This window comes from Nomascus leucogenys, chromosome 9 (assembly GCF_006542625.1).
Source record: "Nomascus leucogenys isolate Asia chromosome 9, Asia_NLE_v1, whole genome shotgun sequence".
NCBI lineage: Eukaryota > Metazoa > Chordata > Mammalia > Primates > Hylobatidae > Nomascus > Nomascus leucogenys.
In genome coordinates this window covers 35,712,229-35,736,037 of record NC_044389.1, presented here as the reverse complement: position 1 = coordinate 35,736,037, position 23,809 = coordinate 35,712,229, and the positions used below count along the sequence as shown (strand labels likewise).

The 23,809-nt window shown below is 36.1% G+C and overlaps 1 protein-coding gene and 1 pseudogene across 2 annotated transcripts in view; both read left to right on the top strand.

The window, feature by feature from the left end:
* The window catches only part of TMPRSS11E (transmembrane serine protease 11E), a 52,379-nt gene extending 46,989 nt beyond the window's left edge, over window positions 1–5,390 (top strand). The window contains exon 10 of the mRNA XM_003268430.1: window positions 4,441–5,390. Within this exon, the coding sequence (XP_003268478.1) occupies window positions 4,441–4,602 (162 nt within the window). The 3' untranslated portion in view covers window positions 4,603–5,390. The remainder of the gene's footprint in view (window positions 1–4,440) is intronic.
* Window positions 1,786–2,812, top strand: LOC101177632 (annotated as a pseudogene). Its single transcript, XR_001114036.1, has one exon. The product of XR_001114036.1 is annotated as a 40S ribosomal protein SA pseudogene (transcript).
* Window positions 5,391–23,809: the final 18,419 nt, after the last annotated feature.

Below are 23,809 nucleotides of genomic sequence, written 5' to 3'. Positions count from 1 at the left end.
AGTGGTGCGATTTCAGCTCACTGCAACCTCCACCTTCCGGGTTTAAGCTATTCTCTCACCTCAGCCTCTTGAGTAGCTGAGATTACAGGCAACCACCACCACACCAGGCTAATTTTTGTATTTTTAGTAGAGACGAGGTTTCACTATGTTGGTGAAAAATTCCTTCCTAGCTTCCAGGCTGGTCTCAAACTCCTGACCTCAGGAGATCCACCCACCTCAGCTTCCCAAGGTGCTGGGATTACAGGTGTAAGCCATTGTGCCCAGCCTCCATTTAAAAAATGTCCATGTCTAGTATCCACAATTTTTCCCACTTGCCTTGTTCTTTATATTTTAATATCACAAAAACCGTTAATAACCTCATATGTAAAAGTTTTTCCTCGAATCTCCTACTGTTTCTCATCTCAGTGGTATCTGGCCACCTTGTCTTTCTTAAAACATATCCCTTGTTCGAATTTCATAATTCTGAAATTTGCTGATTTCTTTCCTCCTCCTCCATCTACTCATTTCTGGCTCTATCCTTTGATTACTCTTTCTCTCTCTCTCAACCTGGCTATCCTCAAGATTCAGATCTCAGATAAAATTTTTATCTGCTGTCTATATTCTCACTCAAAGAAGCCATCTTTTCTTTGAACTCAGCTATCACCTTAATGAGTGCCAAACCTATGTCTCCAGAATTCAACTCTTGCCCATATTTAGTCTTACATTTCTACATACTTCAAACTGATTTCTATTTATATATTTTAAGTTCTTAATATGAAATGAAAATTTGTGTATGTGCCATTTGAAACTCAACAGGCATCATAAAATGTTGCCTGGGTTTTTAAGTTTCTTGCTAATATTATTGGGGTTCACTATTCTTAGAGTTTTTTTTTACTCTTATGTTTCCTCCACATGTATTCGGTTAAGTCCTAGACTATTTTCCCACTTTACCATATCTTTTATGTGTATTTCTTATGCCCCTATTATTTCTGTTAACACCCTAATCTATTCCCTCATTTCTTTGTGTCTTAATACTTCCACGGCTTCCTGTTTGGCTCCTTCCTTCCAATTTTAGAAGTTTCTGTTGTGATATGCACATTCCTGAATACACTTCCTGTTCTGTTTCTCATTAAACCATTCACTAAAAATAACAGGATTAATGAGACAAATAGGGATAGAGACAGACCGGTCCCTCAAAAGCTATGCAACTTTATAACTGAAGAATTAACAAATATAATAATTGGTACCTTTAAAAATAGCTTGCACAACGTAGGCAGGCAGAACGCCCAAAGTCTGGTGGCTTACTCAGGGCATGTTAAAAATGCACAGAAAAATAATGTGGAAACACAGGTTTGCTGGTGCTAAGGCAATATACACAGGGAAGTGTAGTCCTGAGCAGAAGAGGAAATGCAACCTAAAACTGATACAAAGCTAGATACATCTCTCTGGGGAGGGAGTTTTGGGTACAGGAACTCAGGCATTTTCTTTTTCTTTTTTGAGACGGAGTCTCACTGTCGCCCAGGCTGGAGTGCAGTGGCGCGATCTCAGCTCACTGCAAGCTCTGCCTCCCGGGTTCACGCCATTCTCCTGCCTCAGCCTCTCCGGTAGCTGGGACTACAGGCGCCCGCCACCACGGCCAGCTAACTTTTTGTATTTTTTTAGTAGAGACAGGGTTTCACCGTGGTCTCGATCTCCTGACCTCGTGATCCGCCCGCCTCGGCCTCCCAAAGTGCTGGGATTACAAGCGTGAGCTGCCGCGCCCGGCCTAGAACTCAGGCATTTTCTTAAAACAGTGCTCCAGCCTTTCCACGCTACCTGTAGAGGGGTCCGTACGGCGTTGTTCTGGATTCCCGTCGTAACTTAAAGGGAAACTTACACAATGTCCGGAGCCCTTGATGCCCTGCAAATGAAGGAGGAGGATGTCCTTAAGTTCTTTGCAGCAGGAACCCACTTAGGTGGCACCAATCTTGACTTCCAGATGGAACAGTACATCTATAAAAGGAAAAGTGATGGCATCTATATCATAAATCTGAAGAGGACCTGGGAGAAGCTTCTGCTGGCAGCTCGTGCTATTGTTGCCATTGAAAACCCTGCTGATGTCAGTATTATATCCTCCAGGAATACTGGCCAGAGGGCTGTGCTGAAGTTTGCTGCTGCCACTGGAGCCACTCCAATTGCTGGCCGCGTCACTCCTGGAACCTTCACTAACCAGATCCAGGCAGCCTTCCGGGAGCCACGGCTTCTTGTGGTTACTGACCCCGGGGCTGACCACCAGCCTCTCACGGAGGCATCTTATGTTAACCTACCTACCATCGCGCTGTGTAACACGGATTCTCCTCTGCGCTATGTGGACATTGCCATCCCATGCAACAACAAGGGAGCTCACTCAGTGGGTTTGATGTGGTGGATGCTGGCTCGGGAAGTTCTGTGCATGCGTGGCACCATTTCCCGTGAACACCCATGGGAGGTCTTGCCTGATCTCTACTTCTACAGAGATCCTGAAGAGATTGAAAAAGAAGAGCAGGCTGCTGCTGAAAAGGCAGTGACCAAGGAGGAATTTCAGGGTGAATGGACTGCTCCAGCTCCTGAGTTCACTGCTACTCAGCCTGAGGTTGCATACTGGTCTGAAGGTGTACAGGTGCCCTCTGTGCCTATTCAGCAGTTCCCTACTGAAGACTGGAGCGCTCAGCCTGCCACGGAAGACTGGTCTGCAGCTCCCACTGCTCAGGCCACTGAATGGGTAGGAGCAACCACTGACTGGTCTTAAGCTGTTCTTGCACAGGCTCTTAAGCAACATGGAAAAATGGTCGATGGAAAATAAACATCAGTTTCTGGAAAAAAACAAAACAAAACAAAACAAAAAAAAAACAGTGCCCCAAAGGTGTCTGCCTGTGTAATAGATGAGTTGAAAGGGTTTTCCTTTTCTTCTGGAGTTTATAATTCTACTCCCATTATTCTGGCTCCCTTGCCTAAAAAAAGCATATATAAACCATCATAATTTCCATCTTTGACTGACATAACTCTGCCATTCACTAATCAAATGTGAACTCATTAGTGCTGGTAGAATAGATTCTATATTTTTTTCTGTTTGATACTTGCTGGACATCACCTTACTTTTCAGCTTGTAATGCTATTTACTGCTATTTATATACTATTATTTATATTATTTACTATTTACTGCTATCTCTTTAAAATAATGATTTATTCTCAGACTCATTTATTCCTGTCTCTTATGCTGATTTAAGCTTTGTTTTCTCTTGTATCTTCTATTTCTCTATCCTGATTTTCTCTGGGATTTTATTATCGAAATTATTTATTTTCAAATAGCTTCATATGGTTTATCTTATTTCTATAAGCAGATTGTGGGTTCCTAGAGGACAAGATCCATGTGTTTATAATACTCTTTTTATATCTCCTCCTACATACGAGGGTATCAGCAAATGCTTATTGGTTAGTTGATTTAAAATCACAAATGTATTATTTCAAATTTACTATTATATTAGTTAATTTTTTAAATTGACAAAAGAAAATTCACAAGGAAGTTAGCATAATGTAGGGAAAAAAGCATGGACTTCTGAATTAGATCACTCTGGATTCAAATTCAAGGTCTACCACTGATTAGCACGTGATCTCAGGCAAATTACTTAATGTTTCTGAGTTTCAGTTTTCTTAATAACCCAGAAAAAATTAACCTAGTTCTACGTTTTCTGTAAACAAGAATTACACGAATTAATGAGATAATACTTTAATCAATTAAGAACTTCATAGAGTGAGTATGAATACTTGATGGGTGGTCAATAATTAGAGGCTCCAGGATCTTGAGGGATAATCAGCCAGTACCTCGTTATTAGCAGCCACATAAGGAAGAAAAACTCTGGAGTTTGCAGGATATAAATAATTAGAATTTGTGATTTTATATATGCATTTCCTAAGTTCTGCCTTTTGCTAGACTAAGCACTTTACATTCACTGTCTTACATCATCTTCATAGCACTCATCACAGGTGGGTATTATTAGGAGCATTTACGGATAAATAAATTAAAGGTCTTAGCCAGCAGGGAAAGGCCAAACTTGAGATAGAAACCCTGGTGTCTGACTCTAATGTCTGTTATTTTGTTTGTTTGTTTTTTTAAATCAGTAATAGACTCTTCACTCCCTTTTTTGGGGGGTTATGTTACACTAATAAAGAGTATGTATCACATAAGTTAAGAGCACAGTTGTTCAAAGAGATGGAGCCTTCAATCTCATTGTTTTGAATCTTGAGGCTCCATCAGTTTTCAAGGTATTGGAGGTCCTCTTTTAGGTGGATAACTGACATAGATGGAGAAAATCACTTATGCATGCGAACACACTGAATACTTCTGAAAATTACCCCTTTCATTACATTCTTAAGTTAGAAAAATAGCCAATTCCTCTGTAATAAACTGAATTATGAATTACTAATTTCTGTCTTCTCCTTTAGGGTGACTCTGGAGGACCACTGGTTAGTTCAGATGCCAGAGATATCTGGTACCTTGCTGGAATAGTGAGCTGGGGAGATGAATGTGCGAAACCCAATAAGCCTGGTGTTTATACTAGAGTTACGGCCTTGCGGGACTGGATTACTTCAAAAACTGGTATCTAAGAGAGAAAAGCCTAATGGAACAGACAACATTTTTTTGTTTTTTGGGTGTGGAGGCCGTTTTTAGAGATACGGAATTGGAGAAGAAGACTTGCAAAACAGCTAGATTTGACGGATCTCACTAAACTGTTTGCTTGATGCATATATTTTCTTCCCAGCTCTGTTCCATACATAAGCATCCTGCTTCTGCCAGATCAACTCTGTCATCCGTGAGCAATAGTTGAAACTTTATGTACATAGAGAAATAGATAATACAATATTACATTACAGCTTGTATTCATTTGTTCTCTAGAAGTTTTGTCGTCAGAATTTTGACTTGTTGACGTAAATTTGTAATGCATATATACAATTTGAAGCACTCCTTTTCTTCAGTTCCTCAGCTCCTCTCATTTCAGCAAATATCCATTTGCAAGGTGCAGAACAAGGAGTGAAAGAAAATATAAGAAGAAAAAAATCCCCTACATTTTATTGGCACAGAAAAGTATTAGGTGTTTTTCTTTTTCTTAGTGGAATATTGGAAATGATCAAGCAAAGACAGCAGAATGCCAATCACTTCGTCATTTAGGAAGTATGGGAACTAAGTTAAGGAAATCCAGAAAGAAGCCAAGATATATCTTTATTTTCATTTCCAAACAACTACTATGATAAATGTGAAGAAGATTCTGTTTTTTTGTGACCTATAATTATACAAACTTCATGCAATGTACTTGTTCTAAGCAAATTAAAGCAAATATTTATTTAACATTGTTACTGAGGATGTCAACATATAACAATAAAATATAAATCACCCATTTGCTTGACATTATGATATGATAATCCACAAAGAAGGGGAAGATGGGAAAAATGTTACTAGTCAATTTATTGTAAATTATTTTAAAATTTGAGGCTAGGATGAAAATTAATTTAATAACAATCAGCATGCCTATGTACTAAAATAATTGTGTTGTGGAATGGGAGGGAACAAAGAGTTCAAACAATTGACTGGAAAGGTTTTATCCATCTAAGACTTTCCCAAACAGCAAATCCTTGAAGGGAATGAGATCGAGGTGTTAGTGTATAGTCTAGTGATGCAACTAAACTGGGGCTCAGACCTCTATTCTGAGATGATTGCAGATATTTTTCTTCCCTTGCTGCTGTGTTTACAGTTCATGCATGGCTAATGGTCCTGTTAGACTCCTCTGGGCTGAGATGGAAAGATATCATAGAGAAGATATCCTGGAAGCTGCTTCGCTGCTGCATCTAGTGTGACACTGAATGGCTAACTGCCTGGATAACAAACCTGAACAGTAAAATCATGATATTGGCCACCTTCATGATTTTAGTTTTGGTAAATTATTACTGAGCTGTTAGAGACACAGCTTTCAAGTAATCTAGACCGTAATGAAGTTAGGACTGGTACCATGATGTACGGCATGTTAATGGTGAGATTTCACCAAGTCTGTCCTCATTGCGTATAGCTACTCATATAAGTTCTATATTGTACAATAATTACCTTGAAAACCAGTATTGCCAGGAAAAATTTGAGTTTATTGATCTGAATAACATTGGAGTATGAACTGATAACATGTAGGCACTTGGCAAAAATATGAAAACTGACATGAATTGGTATGTTAAATATTTTGCGTAAGCTATTTTTGTTTCATTTGACAAAATGCTCTGGGAAAAAGCAAAATTGAGGAAAACCTTGAATTTTAAGCAAGGATATAAATACGTTTAAAACTACTCTCAGTGTTCTGTTAAAAATGGATGCCCCTTGTTTCAGTGTATTCTGTAGCTGGGCCTCTAGGTGGCACCCACAAGCTGTAGGAAGCTATGGGGAAGCCTGGCATCAAGAAGGATGTCTAGATCTATAAGTAATAATGAGAACTGTACCTGAAATTAGAGTCTTGCGAAACCAAAAGAATACAATTTATCTTTGAAAGTGGCATTTAAAAATTAATTCGTGTTGATTTACATCATTATTAGTATTTTTCAAATTTCTGGAGATTTGATTCCAAACTAAAATAAAATTATGATGCATGATTTGAGGAACTCCCTCTGCAAAAGCACCTGGCGCAATTTAAATTAAGAAGAAATTTTAAAAGCTTAATTTTACAATGACATCTTATTCCTAAGAGAAATACTTTTGATATTTCCTTCTACAAAGGATTTGAGAAATAGAAATTTGGGTCAAAGTGAAAATATGAGCAATAGTTCAAACTTTATGTACATAGAGAAATAGGTAATACAATATTACATTTCTAAAATGGTAACTTCTTTTGAAAAATAATTTCCAAAGGGTTTTATCATTCTTTGGCATGTCTGTGTTAATTGTTTCATTGGAGAAAGTTAAGAAGATGTGACTATAATATTTATTAATCTTTTAAAGAGGGCAAGCAGTTCCTCTTCTATATTTTCAATCTTTCTTCCTACAGCACCTAGTAAAGTACTCTGTATATAACAGTCCTTCAATAAATGTTGTTGAATGACTCTTTTATTTTTACATTATGCAGAAAACATAGCTTTATTATTATTTACACATTGATTTTTAAAAGTAATCCCAGATTTTACACTAACTGAGTGAATTAAGCTGGTTACTATTTATCTAAGCCTATAATCTCACCCATAAGATAGAGATGATATTTGCTCAAATGATTGTTGTAGAAATAAAACTGTGAGTGTTTAAAAAGTGCTTAGCACAGTTCTTGGAACATTAGTAGGTGTTCAAGAAACCATAGTAATAATAACTGTTGCTATAATGAAACTATACTCTTGTTTTAAAAATATGGTATTTGATTATAATAGGCTGAATACCTTTTTTTTTGAAATGACAAGATAAATTAGACCAACAAAATGTGCTAGTTAAAAAAATTTCTGATTCTACAAAAAGTTTTACTGGAATAATTCCAAAACATATTTATCAAAGTGGTCTGTCAATGTGAGGGTTCATTCTAACTTTTGACTTCAATTTTAAAAGATGATAAACCTTATTAACCACCGAGTGGCTGGATTATATCAAGATCTATGGTGTAGTTCAAATGTCGCCTCTTCCCTGAAGCCATTTTTTACTTCCTCAAGTGGATGTACTATACGTTTTTTCTGAACTTCCTTACCATTAATTTTTTTATTTTCGGATAATCATTGATTCAGATACGGTTAAGATATAACTGTAAGATATAATTCACAGAGATTCTGTGTACCCTTTACTCAGTTTACCTCAATAGTAAGATCTTGCTTAGGTGTAGTATAATATTACAGTGAAGAAGTTGACATTGAGACAATCCATTAACTTTATTAGGATGCAACCAATTATATATGTGTGTGTAGGTGTGTGTGTAATTAGTTCTATGTAATTTAATTACATATGTAGATTCATGTGATTACCAAGATACAGATAGTTTGTTCACAAGGCTACACCACGCTACCGACAGCCATCCAGCTCCCTCCCTATGCCTGTGTCTGGTCTCTAATCCCTGGCAACCACTAATCTCCTCTCCATCTTTATAATTTTTATTGTTTCAAGAATGGTATATAAATATATAATACGTAACTTTTTCAAGTTGGCTTTTTCGCTCAGTATAATTTTCTTGAGATCTGTCCAAGTTGTTATGTGTGTCAGTAGTTAATTCTTTTTTTATTACTGAGTAGTATTACATGATACGGCTGTACCTCAGTTTGTTAACTGTATGCCCATTGAAGGGCATTTGGATTGTCCTCAGGTTTTGGCTATTACAAATAAAGCTGCTATGAAGATTTGTGTGTAAGCTTTTTGTGTGGACATAAGTTTTTACTGTTCTGAGATTTATGGCCTAGAGTATGCTGGGTCATATGGTAAGTACATGTTTAGATTTTTAAGAAACAGCTATATTCTTTTCACATGGCTCCTTACTACTTGTAAAACTCTCTGGACTTAGAATCTCTACCTGTGTATTTCAGATGTGCAGATAGATGTGATTTCAACAACTAGACTGTAAATTCCATGAGGGTGGGGATGGTAACTGGTTCATTTTTATATCCTTCACAGTTCACAGGAAACTATAATATTGTTTATGGCAGTTGTTCTATAAAGATTTATTAAATAAAAGTAAAGACAGTAATAAAAGCAAACAAATAAATATACGTGAAATAAAAAGAAGAAATGACTTTGGGTAGAAAAGAATGAACAGTATTTCCTTCATGAAGGTATTATTGCTCAATTTCTCTAATTCTGCATGGACTTTACCATGGCACCTTCATGTATCTTATGTTGGTTGATAGAAAATCTGTTTTTCACTTTTCCACAGGGTACATAATCAAACACAGACTAAAGACATGGTTGATATGGAGAATCTCTCTTTATACCTGAATTTATTTTCTGATACATGTTATATTTAATAGTTTTCTGACACATCTGTATCAGCTTCTACTGTATTTGTGGAATGGATTCCAGTTTAGGAGTACAATCAATAAATATTTGTTGCTCTTACTTTTTATAACCATGATTCTATAATTTGTCCTAATGTAATTTTTATTATATAACTCAAGGTGGAGTGAAAGACAGAAACCTGTGAAATGTAATCAGAAGTTCTCTCTTAATTGTCCCTAACACATTAATCAGTACCTCTTTGGTGTAGATGTAGTCAGCTTAAATTTCATGATCACTGTACTCACTGCCTTGCATATACCCCTCACCTGCTTGTTCTCTTGCTCTACCATCTGTGACACTTGCTTTTTACTATGATCCTGGTAAAATTTAACTCTCCACTCACTGTTTTTAAAAACTAATTAATTTCCCCCAATTTTATTAAAGTATAATTGGCTAATAAAAATTGTATATAGTTACAGTGTACAATTTGATGTTTTGATATATGTATACATTGTGAAATTATTAAATCAAGCTAATTAGTATATTCATTACCTCAATACTTATTATTTTTAAAAGAACATTTAATATCTACTCAGCAATATCTACTTTTAACAATTTAAAAATACTCAATACATTATTATTAACTGTAGTCCCCATGCTGTAAATAGGCCTCCAGAACTTATTTCTTCTATGTAACTGAAACTTTGTACCTTTTAACCAGTATCTTCTCATTTCTACCACACTCCAGCCTCTAGCAACCACCATTGTACTCTCTGCTTCTATTACTTCAGCTTGTTTAGATTCCACATATAAGTGAGATCATGTAACAATCAGCACTCTGTGTTTGGCTTATTTCAGCAGTTATTAACTTAATAACATATTAACATAATATCCTCCAGATTCATCTATGTTGTCACAAATGACACGATTCCCTTCTTTTTTAAAGCTGAATCGTATTCAATGTGTGTATTTCTTTATTCTTCCACCAATGGACACGTAGGTTGATTCTATATTTTGGCTATTGTGAATAATGCTACAATAAACATGAGAAGGCAAGTATTTCTGTACTGAAAGTGAAAAACAGAATGGTTGTGTGGTACTTAAAGCATGGTTTCTACTGAATATTTCAATTAATCACTGCTGAGATAACCAAAATCCTGTGTAAAAAACAAGCAAATCAGCAAAACCAAAATTGCACTTTTTCAAAATGTCAGATAAATGACTAACCTTTTAACTAGACTGAACTCCCATAAAAGAGATGATTCACATTTTAATAATAAAGTCAGATAAAATAGTAAAGACATTATTACCAATCATACAGAAATAAAAGAATTATAATTGTATATTAGGAGCACTTGTATGTCAACAAATTATAATAACTTAGATGAAATGAACAAATCTCTAAAAGACATAGTCATACAGACTCAAGAGCTCTAACCCAATTCCATTACGTTCAAAGGACACACTTTGTATGATTTCAGTACTTTCACTGAGAGCTTTATACTGCCTAGCAATGGCCTATCTTGGAAAATGTTAATGTTCTTGAGAATATTATATACAGTCATGCATTGCTGAACAACAGGGATACATGAACTGCATTGTTACATGATTTTGTTGTGTGTACATCATACAGTGTACTCACATAAATCTACATGGCATAGCCTACTACAGACCTAGGCTGTATGGCATAATCTATTGCTCCTAACTTACAACCTGTACAGCATATTACTGTACTGAATACTATAGGGAATTGTAACACAGTGGGAAGCATTTGTGTATTTAAACATAACTATACATAGAAAAGTTACTGTACAAATACAATATAAAAAATTTAAAAATGGTATACTGTATAAAATTCTCATCATGAATGGAGTTTTCAGGGCTAGAAGTTGCTCTGGGTGAGTCAGTGAGTGAGTGGTGAATGAATGTGAAGGCATAGGACATTATTATACACTACTGTAGACTTTATAAACACTATGCACTTAGGCTACACTAAATTTGTAAACAATTTTCCTTCTTCAATGAAAAATTAACTTTAGCTTACTGTAACTCTTTTAATTTATAAACTTTAAATTTCTTTTACTTTTTGACTCTTTAATAATAGCACTTAGCTTAAAAACAAACATATTTTTCAGCCATACAAAAATATTTTATCTTTATACCCTTATTCTATAAGCTTTTAAAAATATTTTAATAATTTATTATTTTTTACCTTTAAACTTTTCGGTTAAAAACTAAGAGCCCACCACAGCTCAGCAAGGCCACTGTGGCCAGACTGACTCTCTAGATTCCCTGCTCTCTGGGCAGAATATCTCTGAAAAGAAGGCAGCAGCCCCAGTGAGGGACTTATAGATAAAATCCCCATCTCCTGGGACAGAGCAGCTTGGGGAAGGGGTGGTTGTGGGTACAGCTTCAGCAGACTTAAATGTTCCTACCTGGCAGCTCTGAAGACATCAGTGGATCTCCCAGTATAGTGTTCAAGCTCTGATAAGGGACAGCCTGCCTCCTCAAGTGGGTCACTGACACCTCCCAGTAGAGGTGTCTCCCAGACAGACATCTCATACAGGAGAGCTCTGGCTCCCAGTAGAGGTGTCTCCCAGACAGACACCTCATACAGGAGAGCTCTGGCTGGCATCTGGTGGGTGCTCCTCTGGGATGAAGCTTCCAGAGGAAGGAAGAGGCAGCAATTTTTGCTGTTCTGTAGCCTCCGCTAGTGATAGCCAGGAAAACAGTTTCTGGAGTGGACCTCCAGCAAACTCCAGGAGACCTGCAGCAGAGGGGCCTGAATGTTAGAAGGAAAACTAACAAACAGAAAGGAATAGTATTAACATCAACAAAATGGATGTCCACTCAGAGACCCCATCTGAAAGTCACTGACTTCAAAGACCAAAGGTAGATAAATCCACCAAGATGGGGAGAAACCAGTGCAAAAAGGCTGAAAATCCAAAAACCAGAACACTTCTCCTCCAAAGGATCGCAACTCCTCACCAGCAAGGGAACAAAATGGGATGGAGAATGAGTTTGATGAATTGACAGAAGTAGGCTTCAGAAGGTGGGTAATAACAAACTCCTCCGAGCTAAAGGAGCACGTTCTAACCCAATGCAAGGAAGCAAAGAACCTTGAAAAAAGGTTAGACGAGTTGCTAACTAGAATAACCAGTTTAGAGAAGAGCATAAATGACCTGATAGAGCTGAAAAACACAGCACGAGAACTTCATGAAGCATACACAAGTATCAATAGCTGAACCAATCAAGCAGAAGAAAGGATATCAGAGATTGAAGATCAACTCAATGAAATAAAGCGAGAAGACAAGATTAGAGCAAAAAGAGTGAAAAGAAAAGAACAAAGCATCCAAGAAATATAGGACTATGTGAAAAGACCAAATCTATGTCTGATTGGTGTACCTGAAAGTGATGGGGAGAATGGAACCAAGTTGGAAAACACTCTTCAGGATATTATCCAGGAGAACTTCCCCAACCTAGCAAGGCAGGCCAACATTCAAATTCAGGAAATACAGAGAACACCACAAAGATATTCCTGGAGAAGAGCAACCCCAAGACACATAATTGTCAGATTCACCAAGGATGAAATGAAGGAAAAAATGTTAAGCGCAGCCAGAGAGAAACGTTGGGTTACCCACAAAGGGAAATCAATCAGACTAACAGCAGATCTCTCTGCAGAAACCCTACAAGCCAGAAGAGAGTGGGGGCCAATATTCAGCATTCTTAAAAAAATTTTCAACCCAGAATTTCATATCCAGACAAACTAAATTTCCTAAGCGAAGGAGAAATAAAATCCTTTACAGAAAAGGAAATACTGAGAGATTTTTGTCATCACCAGGCCTGCCCTGCAAGAACTCCTGCAGAAGTTTCTGCTGCCTTTTTTTCAGCTATGACCTGCCACCAGAGGTGGAGTCTACAAAGGTAGGCAGGCCTCCTTGAGCTGCAGTGGGCTCCACACAGTTCGAGCTTCCTGGCTGCTTTGTTTACCTACTCAAACCTCAGCAATGGTGAATGCCCCTCCCCCAGCCAGTCTGCCACCTCACAGTTCTATCTGGGACTGCTGTGCTAGCAGTGAGCAAGGCTCTGTGGGCATGGGACCCGCTGAGCCAGGCACGGGATATAATCTCCTGGTGTGCTGTTTGCTGAGACCATTGGAAAAGTGCAGTATTAAGGCGGGAGTGTCCCGATTTTCCTGGTTGAGTGGCCATGGCTTCCCTTGGCTAGGAAAGGGAAATCCCCCAACCCCTTGCACTTCTGGGGTGAGGCAATGCCCTGCCCTGCTTCAGCTTGCCTTCTGTGGGCTGTACCCACTGTCCAACCAGTCCCAGTGAGATGAACTAGGTACCTCAGTTGAAAATGCAGAAATCACCTGTCTTCTGCATTGATCATGCTGGGAGCTGCAGACCAGAGATGTTCCAATTTGGCCATCTTGGTTCATCACTATAGACACGTTTCAAAGGAAGATACACAAGCAGCCAACAAGCATATGAACAAAAAGGTCAATATCACTGATCGTTAGGGAAATGCAAATTGAAACCACAGTGAGATACCACTGATCATTAGATAAATGCAAATCAAAACCACAGTGAGATACTATTTCACACTAGTTAGAATGGCTATAATTAGTCAAAAAATAGCAGATACTGGTGAGGTTGCAGAGAAAAGGGAACACTTATACACTGTTGGTGGGAGTGTAAATTAGTTCAACCATTGTGGAAAGAGGTGCGGTGATTACTCGAAAAGCTAAAAGCAGTACTACCATTTAACCCAGCAATCTGATTACTGGATATATGCCCAAAGGAATATATATCATTCTACCATAAAGACACATGTACATTTATGTTCATTGTAGCACTGTTCACAATAGCAAAGACATAGAATCAACCTAAATGCCCATCAATGGTAGACTGGATAAAGAATATGTGGTACATATACACCATGGAATACTATGCAGTCATAAAAAAAGAATGAGATCATGTCCTTTGCAGGAACATCATGGAGCTGGAGACCATCATCCTTAGTAAACTAACACAGGAACAGAAAACCAAATGCTGCATGTACTCACTTATGAGGGGGAGCTAACTGATGAGAACACATGGATGCAAAGAGACAACAGACACTGGGGTCTACTTGAGGGTGGAGGGTTGGGGAGAAGAATAGGATAAGAAAAAATAAGTATTGGGTCCTAGGCTTTGTACCTGGGTGATGAAATAGTCTGCACAACAAACTCCCATGACAGGAGATCACCTATATTAGAAGCCTGCACTTTCACCCCTGAACCTAAACTATAAGTTTAAAAAAAAAATCTTAAGAAAGAAACGTAAAGTCAAAAGTTTTGTGAATATTATGTCAAAATTATATGCTTATCTTTTGTTGCTGTTCCTTTTTTAAAAAAATGCATTTTTTTCTCTCTCTGTAAAATAATGGTGTTTCCTTTCCAATGGAAACATATTTTCAGATCCTAATCATTGGGGTAAACATTCTTTTTAAAACTATTGTTTACAAAAATAAAAATCTGACTTTGTCCATGCAGATCATATATTGCCAAGTATTTTTCAACAACATAATTTTAACCTTATGACATCAGTTTTAATAGCAGTCATTATACTATTATTCCAGGTGATTCATGGGGCATCTGGGTACTTTGTGTAATTGAAATTATCTGTAGCCACATTTAATATGACATGTTCAATGTTTTGTCTCACAAGCTCACTGCTTAGAGTCTTCTTCACCCACCCAATACTGAAGTAATGAAATGTCTGTTAATAGATTCATCACTGATCTCATTCTGTGACATCTTTATCAGAATAATATAAAATCAATGTAAGAAATTTTGTGAAATTATGAAAATTTAGAAAAAAATAAATTTCATTATAAAATCTGTGTGCTTTCATTATGGTTTTATTCTATTTATATAACTCAATGTACATATATTATATTTATATAAAAAATTTTTATCTGATTGCACATGCCTTTTCTTCTGACACAAAAATTGTGATGTTGTGCTGTTCATCATTTTGTTCCGTAATATTCAACAATACCTGTACTATGGCTGACAGTGTAATGTAACATTTTTTGATAAAATAATTGTAATGGCATGGTACACACATTGTATACATTTTAAATCATTTCTCAATGTAAGATATTTGAATTATCTCCAGTGTTTATTTTATGAATGTCTGCCACAAATATTGAATCTGACCACCGTGATTTAGTTGTTCTCTGTACAGTTTCATATGAGTATATTATGAAGACAATGTCTATATGCATTTTTATAATACTTTTCCCCAAGTGTCTTATTCTTTTAAAATATACAAACATTATCTGAGAATGTAATACATAATGGAAAAGTAAGCAAATTTGTGGCAACAATTATTTTATGTAAGAAAGAATGAGAGGACAGGCTGCACAACTATTGACTTGGATTCGAACTTACCTTCTGCAAATGAATAACAACAGCTAGTATTAGTATATATCACTATTGTACTGATAGTCATTCTTGCCCTTGTCTTCCTTCTCCACCTACTTTCTTCCCCCTTCTAATGGCACCATCACTTTCCTCTAACGTGAGTGGGGAAATTTTTTGAGAATAAGGTTAGAGTGCATAGAATTTTCATTGGTCTTACCTCTGCCTTTGTCCTTTGGGAAATTACCACATAGAGACTACGCAATTTTCATTCAACATAAACATTGGGTTTCAACTCGACTAAGATTTCAGTTTTCTGTTGCTGCTAATAAGAAGGTAGACAAAAAGATCTCTTAAGGATTATATAATAAAGTAGTGAGGAATGCTTGCTTTCTACTTATGTCTCAAAAGAATAACATTAAAGTAAAATATATGAGGTTCTTTTGTTTCTTCATAAGGAAGATCATCCTATATCCTGACAGAATTCTTTTGTAAATCTCAGTGTAGTTTTCAGATGCAAGTGGTAGACATTATTTAGATCTTATTATACATGCATTGCTCATTTTTTTTTTTTTGGTGCTTCTCTGTCAGGCAGCTGTGATGATGAGTCCCAAGTTTCCCAGAGATTTTTACTGAAGTGTCCTATAGGCTTGGCATAAGGCAGAAAACATTAAAAGGGTAAGCTGACCCTTTTATGCTCTAAGATATAAACCTCTGGGATCTCACTGACTAATGTTTTAAATGCTAGAGTGAAAGCAAGTAAACACTGGCTTTGGCTGTGAATATTCTGGTGGCACACATTTATGTCGTTGAGGAATAGTGTACCTTGAAAAGCCTTAACCCTTACATGGTTAGCATTTCATCTTGTTCATCTGACTGACCAAACATCTATATTTAAACAAGTCCACAGGGGATCTATTCTCTAGGACTTTGCTGGAGAACCTTGATGTGTTGGAAAACCGTTCCTATTAATAGAGGAATTATATCTCAAGTGGGTGGCATATGTTAACTAATGGATACTATTAATAGTAATAACAAAAATAAAAATCATTACAATCTTACTATTTGAACCACTATGTACCAGAGACATTTTAAGTGTTTTATCTGTATTAAATATATTTTCAACACAACACAATAGGAAGTAATTGCCATTATTATAGAAGTAGGCATAATTATCTCTATCAACATTCTAGTCCACTTTTCCATTATCTGCTGCATAAACTCATGCAAAATCTTTTAAATGATCTATGCTTTTCACAATCTGGCCTTTTTGCAATGTAATCCATTGACAGCATTGATAGCTTTTTAAAGAAAGGGAATCTGATCATATCTCTCCATTTCTTAACTCTGTGCAGTAGCTCCCCTTTGCCCTTAATAGACACTTCGATCTCCTTATAATTATATTGCTTCAACTTACCTCTTTAGCATCATCTGCTACTTTACTCAGCTTTTTCCTGCATACTAATTAGAAATCTTAGGAACTGCCTGTACTTCACTACCTGCTTTTCTTTTTGTGTTTTCCTCTCCCTCTCATCTTTTCACCTATTCCTACACATTATTGAGGACTCCCTTTATCAATGACTTTGAGATCTCTTCAAGATGTTTCCTTAGCATTGTGGTCTTATAACACTTTTAGACTTTTCCTTTTTACTTGCTTATAGTCTATCTTTCAAAGTGCAATGTAAGGCATGAGGGAGCAGAAAGTGCCTACATTTCATTCAATAAATGAAAATGAGATGCCTTTCTATTTATTTACATGTTCTTATTTCCACAGTGTGTTGTAGATTTTGTTACAGTGGCTAGCTAGTCAGACACAAACAGGGCAGAAGAGGGCTCCCACACCCTACCAGGAAAGTCAGGTGACCACAAGTTAATGGTCAGGCAGTTATCACACTGTCTCTCTAAAACAATAATTGGTTGCAGCCAGCCAGGGAAAGGCAGCTTTCCTACAGATAGAAAAAAAACAAATCTGGTAATCAGTAGCTTCCTGATAAGATCTCAGGAGTTGGGTGAGTGGGCTCACGCATGCACATCAAGAGGCCAAATGGTGGAGTACGACATTCCAGGGGCACCAGAAAAGGGAGCATGCTCATGACTCCAGTAAACATACTGTGCATGCTCATCTCCCAAGTGCTAGCAGGCCATCACACATGTCAGCAGGTCACCCTAAGGAAAGAATCAAGGAAAAGGGAAGCAGGACCCAGAAAGTATGCCAACATATAAAACCCTAAGTCAAAGGTCAAACACTGCACTTTACCTTCAAAATGGCTGCTTGGATATACCCCAAGTGTACTTTCCTTTCTTTCCTGCTATAAACCTTTTTAATAAATTTTCACTTCTGTTCTGAAACTTGTCCTGGTCTCTTTTTCTGCCTTATGCCCCCAAGTCAAATTCATTCTTCCGAGGAGGCAAGAATTCGGGTTGTTGCAGAACCATAAATATTTGCTGCAGTAACCACCACTGGTAATAATTTCACAGTGAGAGTTGTACAATTTTTTGTTAAACTTATTGCCAAGAATTATATTTTTTCATGGTATTATAAGGGTGACTGTTTAATCTTTATTTTAGTTTAAATTTCCATTGCAATTGTGTAGATTTTTTGTTTATTTACCTTGTATCCCAAAGTCTTGTTTTATTGATTTACTTGAATATTTTTTAGTGGATTTGTAAAAATTTTCTATTATAAGATAATGATATATGCCAATAGAGATAGTTTAACTTCTTTCTTTCTAATGTGGATTCCTTTTATTTCATTTTCATTCCTATTTGTTGGCTGAAAGTTCTAATGCAATATTGAGTGAAAGTGAGAAGAGTCAATTTAGTGTGATGTTAGCTGTGTGTTTTTTTATAGATACTATTGATTAGTTTTAGAATGTTCCTCTTCTAGTTTAAGTGTTCTTATGATGAAGAATATTGAATTTCATTAAATAAGTTTTTCTGCAGTTATTGAAATGATTATGCAGTTTTTTCCTTTATTCTAATGATATGTTAGTTGGCTTTTTCAGATGTTAACATAACTTTGCATTCCTGAAGTTCATTTATTTATGGCATTTAAGTTCATTTATTTATTGCATATGTTCCTGAATTTTGTTTGCTAGTGTGAAAAGAAAGTAAAAATCTTGAGACATTAAACTCACTATGTCAAAGAGAAAAGTTAATCTTGGGAAATGAAGCATGTAAAACTGGCCCCCATTTTGTTCCTAAACAGATAGCTGCAAAGATAGAAGGCCACATACCTCCCCAGACGGCCTCCTTCCCAATTTACTCACAAGGAAATTCACAAGGCCCTAAAATAGAGCTCTCTTGAATTTTACCCCGACAGTATAAATAAACATTTTATATTCGCAGGTATATAAAAGACAGGACTTGAAGCCATTGTGTGGTTTTTATCATAAGGGCTTAGCGAATGGTGGTTATGTTTTCTCCTCTTTTATTTTTTGGAGAATTAATTATTTTAAATACTTGATAGAAGTATGGAGCTTTGACATTTTCAACTCTACCATTTCCAGTTATTACCCCACTATATTTTTCTAAATAATATTTCACTGGAAGCCATCAGACACTGGGCTTTTCTTTTATGAGAGACTTTTTCTTACAGCTTCAATCTTGTTACTTGTTATTAGTTTGTTCAGGTTTTTTATTTCTTCATGGGTCTATCTTGGTCAGTTGTATGTTTCCAGGAAGTTATTAATATCATCTAGGTTTTCCAATTTGTTGGTATATAGTTGTTCATAATATTCTGTAATAATTTGTGTTTCTGTAATCTCAGTTTTTATGTCTCCCCTTTCACTTCTGATTTTATTTAGTGGGTCTGTTTTCACTTTTTCTTACTTAGTCTAGCTAACAGTTTGTTGATTTTGTTTACTTTTATGGAGTTTACCTTATTGTCTATGGCTGCTTTTATATTACAATGGAAGAGTTGAATAGGCACAGGAGTCCAAAGGGTTTGCAAATTCCAAAATTATTTACCATCTGAGGCTTTACAGAACCTATTCTGATCTCTGCTCTATAGGAAGCAGGTTCATTTTTTCCACTAACCTTTCTATATATTCAATGCAATTTTACTAAAACAGTATAGATTTTTAGTGAGTGAGCCAGATGGCTTATGTTTAATTTTGTTAATAATGAGTTAATAAATTAATCTATTTGTATTTCCATTTTATTTAGAATAGGTGAATGGTTTATTATGTGGAATGGTGGTTCTGTTTTACCTTTTTTTTGAGAAACCTCTAAACTGCTTTCCACGGTAGTTCAACTAATTTGCATTCCACCAACAGTGTATAAGCATTTCCTTTTCTCTGGATCCTCACTAGCATCTGGTATTATTATTAATTTTTACTTTTTAGTAATAGCCGTTATGACTAGTGTGAGATGGTCTCATTGTGGTTTTGATTTGCATTTCTATGATGATTAGTGATGTTGACCATTTTTGTCATATGTTTGTTGGTTCCTTGTATGTCATCTTTTGAGAAGTACCTGTTCACATATTTTGCCTAGTTTTTCATGGGGTTACTTGATTTTTGCTTGTGGAATTATTCAAGTTTCTTATGGATTCTAGATATTAGACCTTTAACAGATGTGTAGTTTGCTAATATTTTCTTCCATTCAATAGGTTGTTTGTTTATTCTCTTGATGGTTTGCTGTGCAGAAGCTCTTCAGTTTACATCTCACTTGTGAATTTTGAGTTTTGTTGCAATTGCTATTAAGGACTTAGTTATAAATTCTTTCCCAAGGCTGATGTCTAGAATGGTTTTTTCTAGATTTTCTTCAATAATTCTTATAGCTTTAGGTCTTATATTTAAACATTTAATTCATCTTGGGTTAATTTTTGCATGGTGAAAAGTAGAGGTCCAGTTTTGTTCTTTTTCTCATGGCTAGCAAGCTATCCCACCATCATTTATTGAATAGGGAGTCCTTTTCTCCTTTGCTTATTTTTGTTGCCTTAGTGATAGATGACTATAGGTCTGTTACTGTATTTCTGGGCTCTGTATTCCGTTTCATTGATTTATGTGTCTGTTTTTGTAACAGAACCATGCTGTTTTGTGTCTGTGGCCTTATAACATAGTTTGAAGTTGGGTAATGTGATGCCTCTGGCTTTGCTCTCTTTGCTCAGGAATGCTTCAGCTATTTGGACTAACTTTTGGTTTTATGGAAATTTTTGAATATTTTTTTCTAATTCTGTGAATAATGACATTGGCATTTTAATAGGAATAGCATTTAATCTGTTGATGGCTTTGCTTAGGATGGTTATTTTAATGATACTGATTCTTCCAACCCTGAGCATAAAATGTTCTGCCATTTGTTTGAGTCATCTATGATTTATTTCAGCAGTGCTTTGTAGTTCTTGTAGAAATCTTTTGCCTCCTTGGTTAGATGTATTTTTAAGTATATTTTGTTTGTATGACTGGTGTAAATGTGATTGTGTTCTTGATTTGACTCTCAGCCTGAATTCTTATTGGTGTATAGAAACGGTATTGATTTTTGTACATTGATTTTGCATCTTGAAACCTTACTGAAGTCATTTCTCAGTTCTAGCAGGCTTTAGGCCGTCTTTAGGATTTTCTAGGTATAGAATCATATCATCACCAAAGAGAGATACCTTGAATTCTTTTCCTATTTGGATGCCTTTTATAGCTTTCTCTTGCCTAAGTGCTCAATTAGTACATTATTGAAATAGAAAGTGCTGTTATTTTAATCATTTATATTTGAAACATAAAATTTAAACAATGTATTAGCCTATGTTAAGTCCAAATTCATTGTGGAAATGTACTTATCTGTTTAATAATAATAATAGTTATAGCAAATTGAATTTTGCTATATACAGCAATTACATATAGCAACTCTTTCAGCCTCAGCAATGCTATTAAGTAGGTAGTGCCATTGCCTCATCTCCATTTCACTGAAGGAGAATGTGAGGCATAGACCTGATAAGTAATTTGCTTAACTATATGTGATTCTGTAATGGTTTTGCAAAGATGATATAGGTTATCTGGATTCAGAGTGCAGGCTCTTACCCACCATCCTATGCTGACTACTCTCTCTGGGTTACAGGTAGTTACAAAATGTAACATAGATTCACATTTTTTTCATAGGTATATATTAATTATAATATTATTACAGGTGTATAATTCAAATATGTAAAAATATTTTTCTGGTTGTCTATCACTGCTTAACCAACTGCTCTCAAACGAAGGTGCTTAGAACAGCAATATTTTATCATCATCTGTTTTAATTCTAGGTTGTTGGCCAGGCTCAATTAGGTGTTTATGGCACAGCATTTCTCAATTGGTTACTGTCCTAAGGTAGCTTAGGCTAATCATCTGAAGGTTAATCACTCACATATCTGGCGATCAGTATTAAAAGTCTCAAGCTACTGGAGTGCTGGACCACTTGTGACTTCTTAGGCACACATATGTATTTCTACACCAAATGGTATATTTCTCCTGGGGACTGTGGATATGGCGCAGGGCTCCAAAGTGAGTGGAGAGACGAGAGAAAGGAAAAAAGAATGACAGAAACACAGAGAAAAGGACAGAAAGACAGACAGAGAAAATGTATTTACATTTTTTTTGAGCTTTGGAAGTTAAGCTCCTCACTTACACTATATTCTATTTTTTGAGACAGCCACAAAGTTTGCTAAATTTCACGGGAAGGGTATATGACTTGATGAGAGGATTGCCAATGCATTTGTAATCACATCTCAAAATTACTGCAAATATAACCTTAAAAATTAGAAGAAATCACTAAACTACTATAAAATTCATAAAATGGTGATATAAGATAGTAAAATTTTAAAGATTTGTGTGTTTAAATTTTAACCATGATTAAAAATTTTAATTAACATTCTAATATATTTATTCATAAATATTTAAAATATCAAGTAGGTGTCCAAAAACAGGCTGCCAATTTATCAGATAGAGAGTACCAGATTCCTGGTCAATTTAAGTTTTCTAAATGGCACTAATAGATTGATAATATTACATTAAAACCTAAGAACATGCTATCTCAAATAAATGTTTATTTCACTAATTAATTTTTTTTTTTTTTTTTTTTTTGAGATGGAGTCTTGCTCTGTCGCCCAGGCTGGAGTGCAGAGGCACGATCTCGGCTCACTGCAAGCTCCACCTCCCAGGTTCCCGCCATTCTCCTGCCTCAGCCTCCTGAGTAGCTGGGACTACAGGCGCCCGCCACCACGCCTGGCTAATTTTTTGTATTTTTAGTAGAGACGGGGTTTCACCATGTTAGCCAGGATGGTCTCGATCTCCTGACCTCATGATCCACCCGCCTCAGCCTCCCAAAGTACTGGGATTACAGGCTTGCGCCACCGTGCCCAGCCACTACTTAATTTTTAAAACTATATAATTAAATATAAAAACAAATTTGTGAAAGGTTAGTCAAAGAAGTATGTAGAATCAAAATTAAAAGTAGAATCCTCTATGTTTATACAGATTTACAGATTCTTAATTTTATTTCAAAGAAGAATTTTGTACTCATTTTTTTCTGGAACTTGTTTTTCATTTAGCAATGTGATGTGGAGAGCATTCCCTGATATTGTCTGTAATATGCCTGCTCTCTGTAATTGCTGCATACTTTCTACTTTCTTGGGAGGTATGTATGTTCATTGACTGATAGCCATGTAAGTGATGGAGGGAACATCCTGTACATACATGCACTCAGGTGCAAGTGTATCTGGATGGCAGATGACTAGATGTAGAATTGCAGAGTCAAACTCTACGTTTAATTTTTTTGTAAGGGTTATTTCACTTTATACTCTCTCACAAACTCTTTTCTCAGATTCTTATGTTTGATCAATCTTCTGTGGGAAAATAATTCATTGACTTTTTATGGCTACATAGTAATCCATGGTGTATACATACTGCACTTTCCTTATTCAGTCTATCATTGATGCACATTTAGGTTGATTTCAAGTCTTTGCTATTGTGAATAGTGTTGCAATCAACATATATGTGCATGTGTCTTCATAATAGAATGATTATATTCCTTTGGGTATATACCCAGTAATGGGATTGCTAGGTCAAATGATATTTCTGTCATTAGGTATTGGAACAGACAGCCAAATGCTGCATGTTCTCCCTTACAAGTGGAAGCTAAATGATGAGAACACATGGCCACACAGGAAGCTAAATGATGAGCACACATGGAACACATGAACAACACAGACTGGGGCCTATTGGAGGGTAGAAGGTGGGAGAGGGGAGAGGATCAGGAAAAATAAGTAGTGGGTACTGGGCTTAATACCTGGGTGATGACATTTATTTACCTATGTAACAAACTTGCACATGTACCCATGAGCTTAAAATAAAAGTTAAAAAAATTCATTGACTTAACATTATTGACTTAACAAATTATAATGTCCGATTTTCTAGTACAAGTAGCTTTTGTCATCTTTTTTATGTGATTGGCCATTTTTACTTCTGTGAATTGTCAATTCATATCCTTCATCTATTTTCATATTG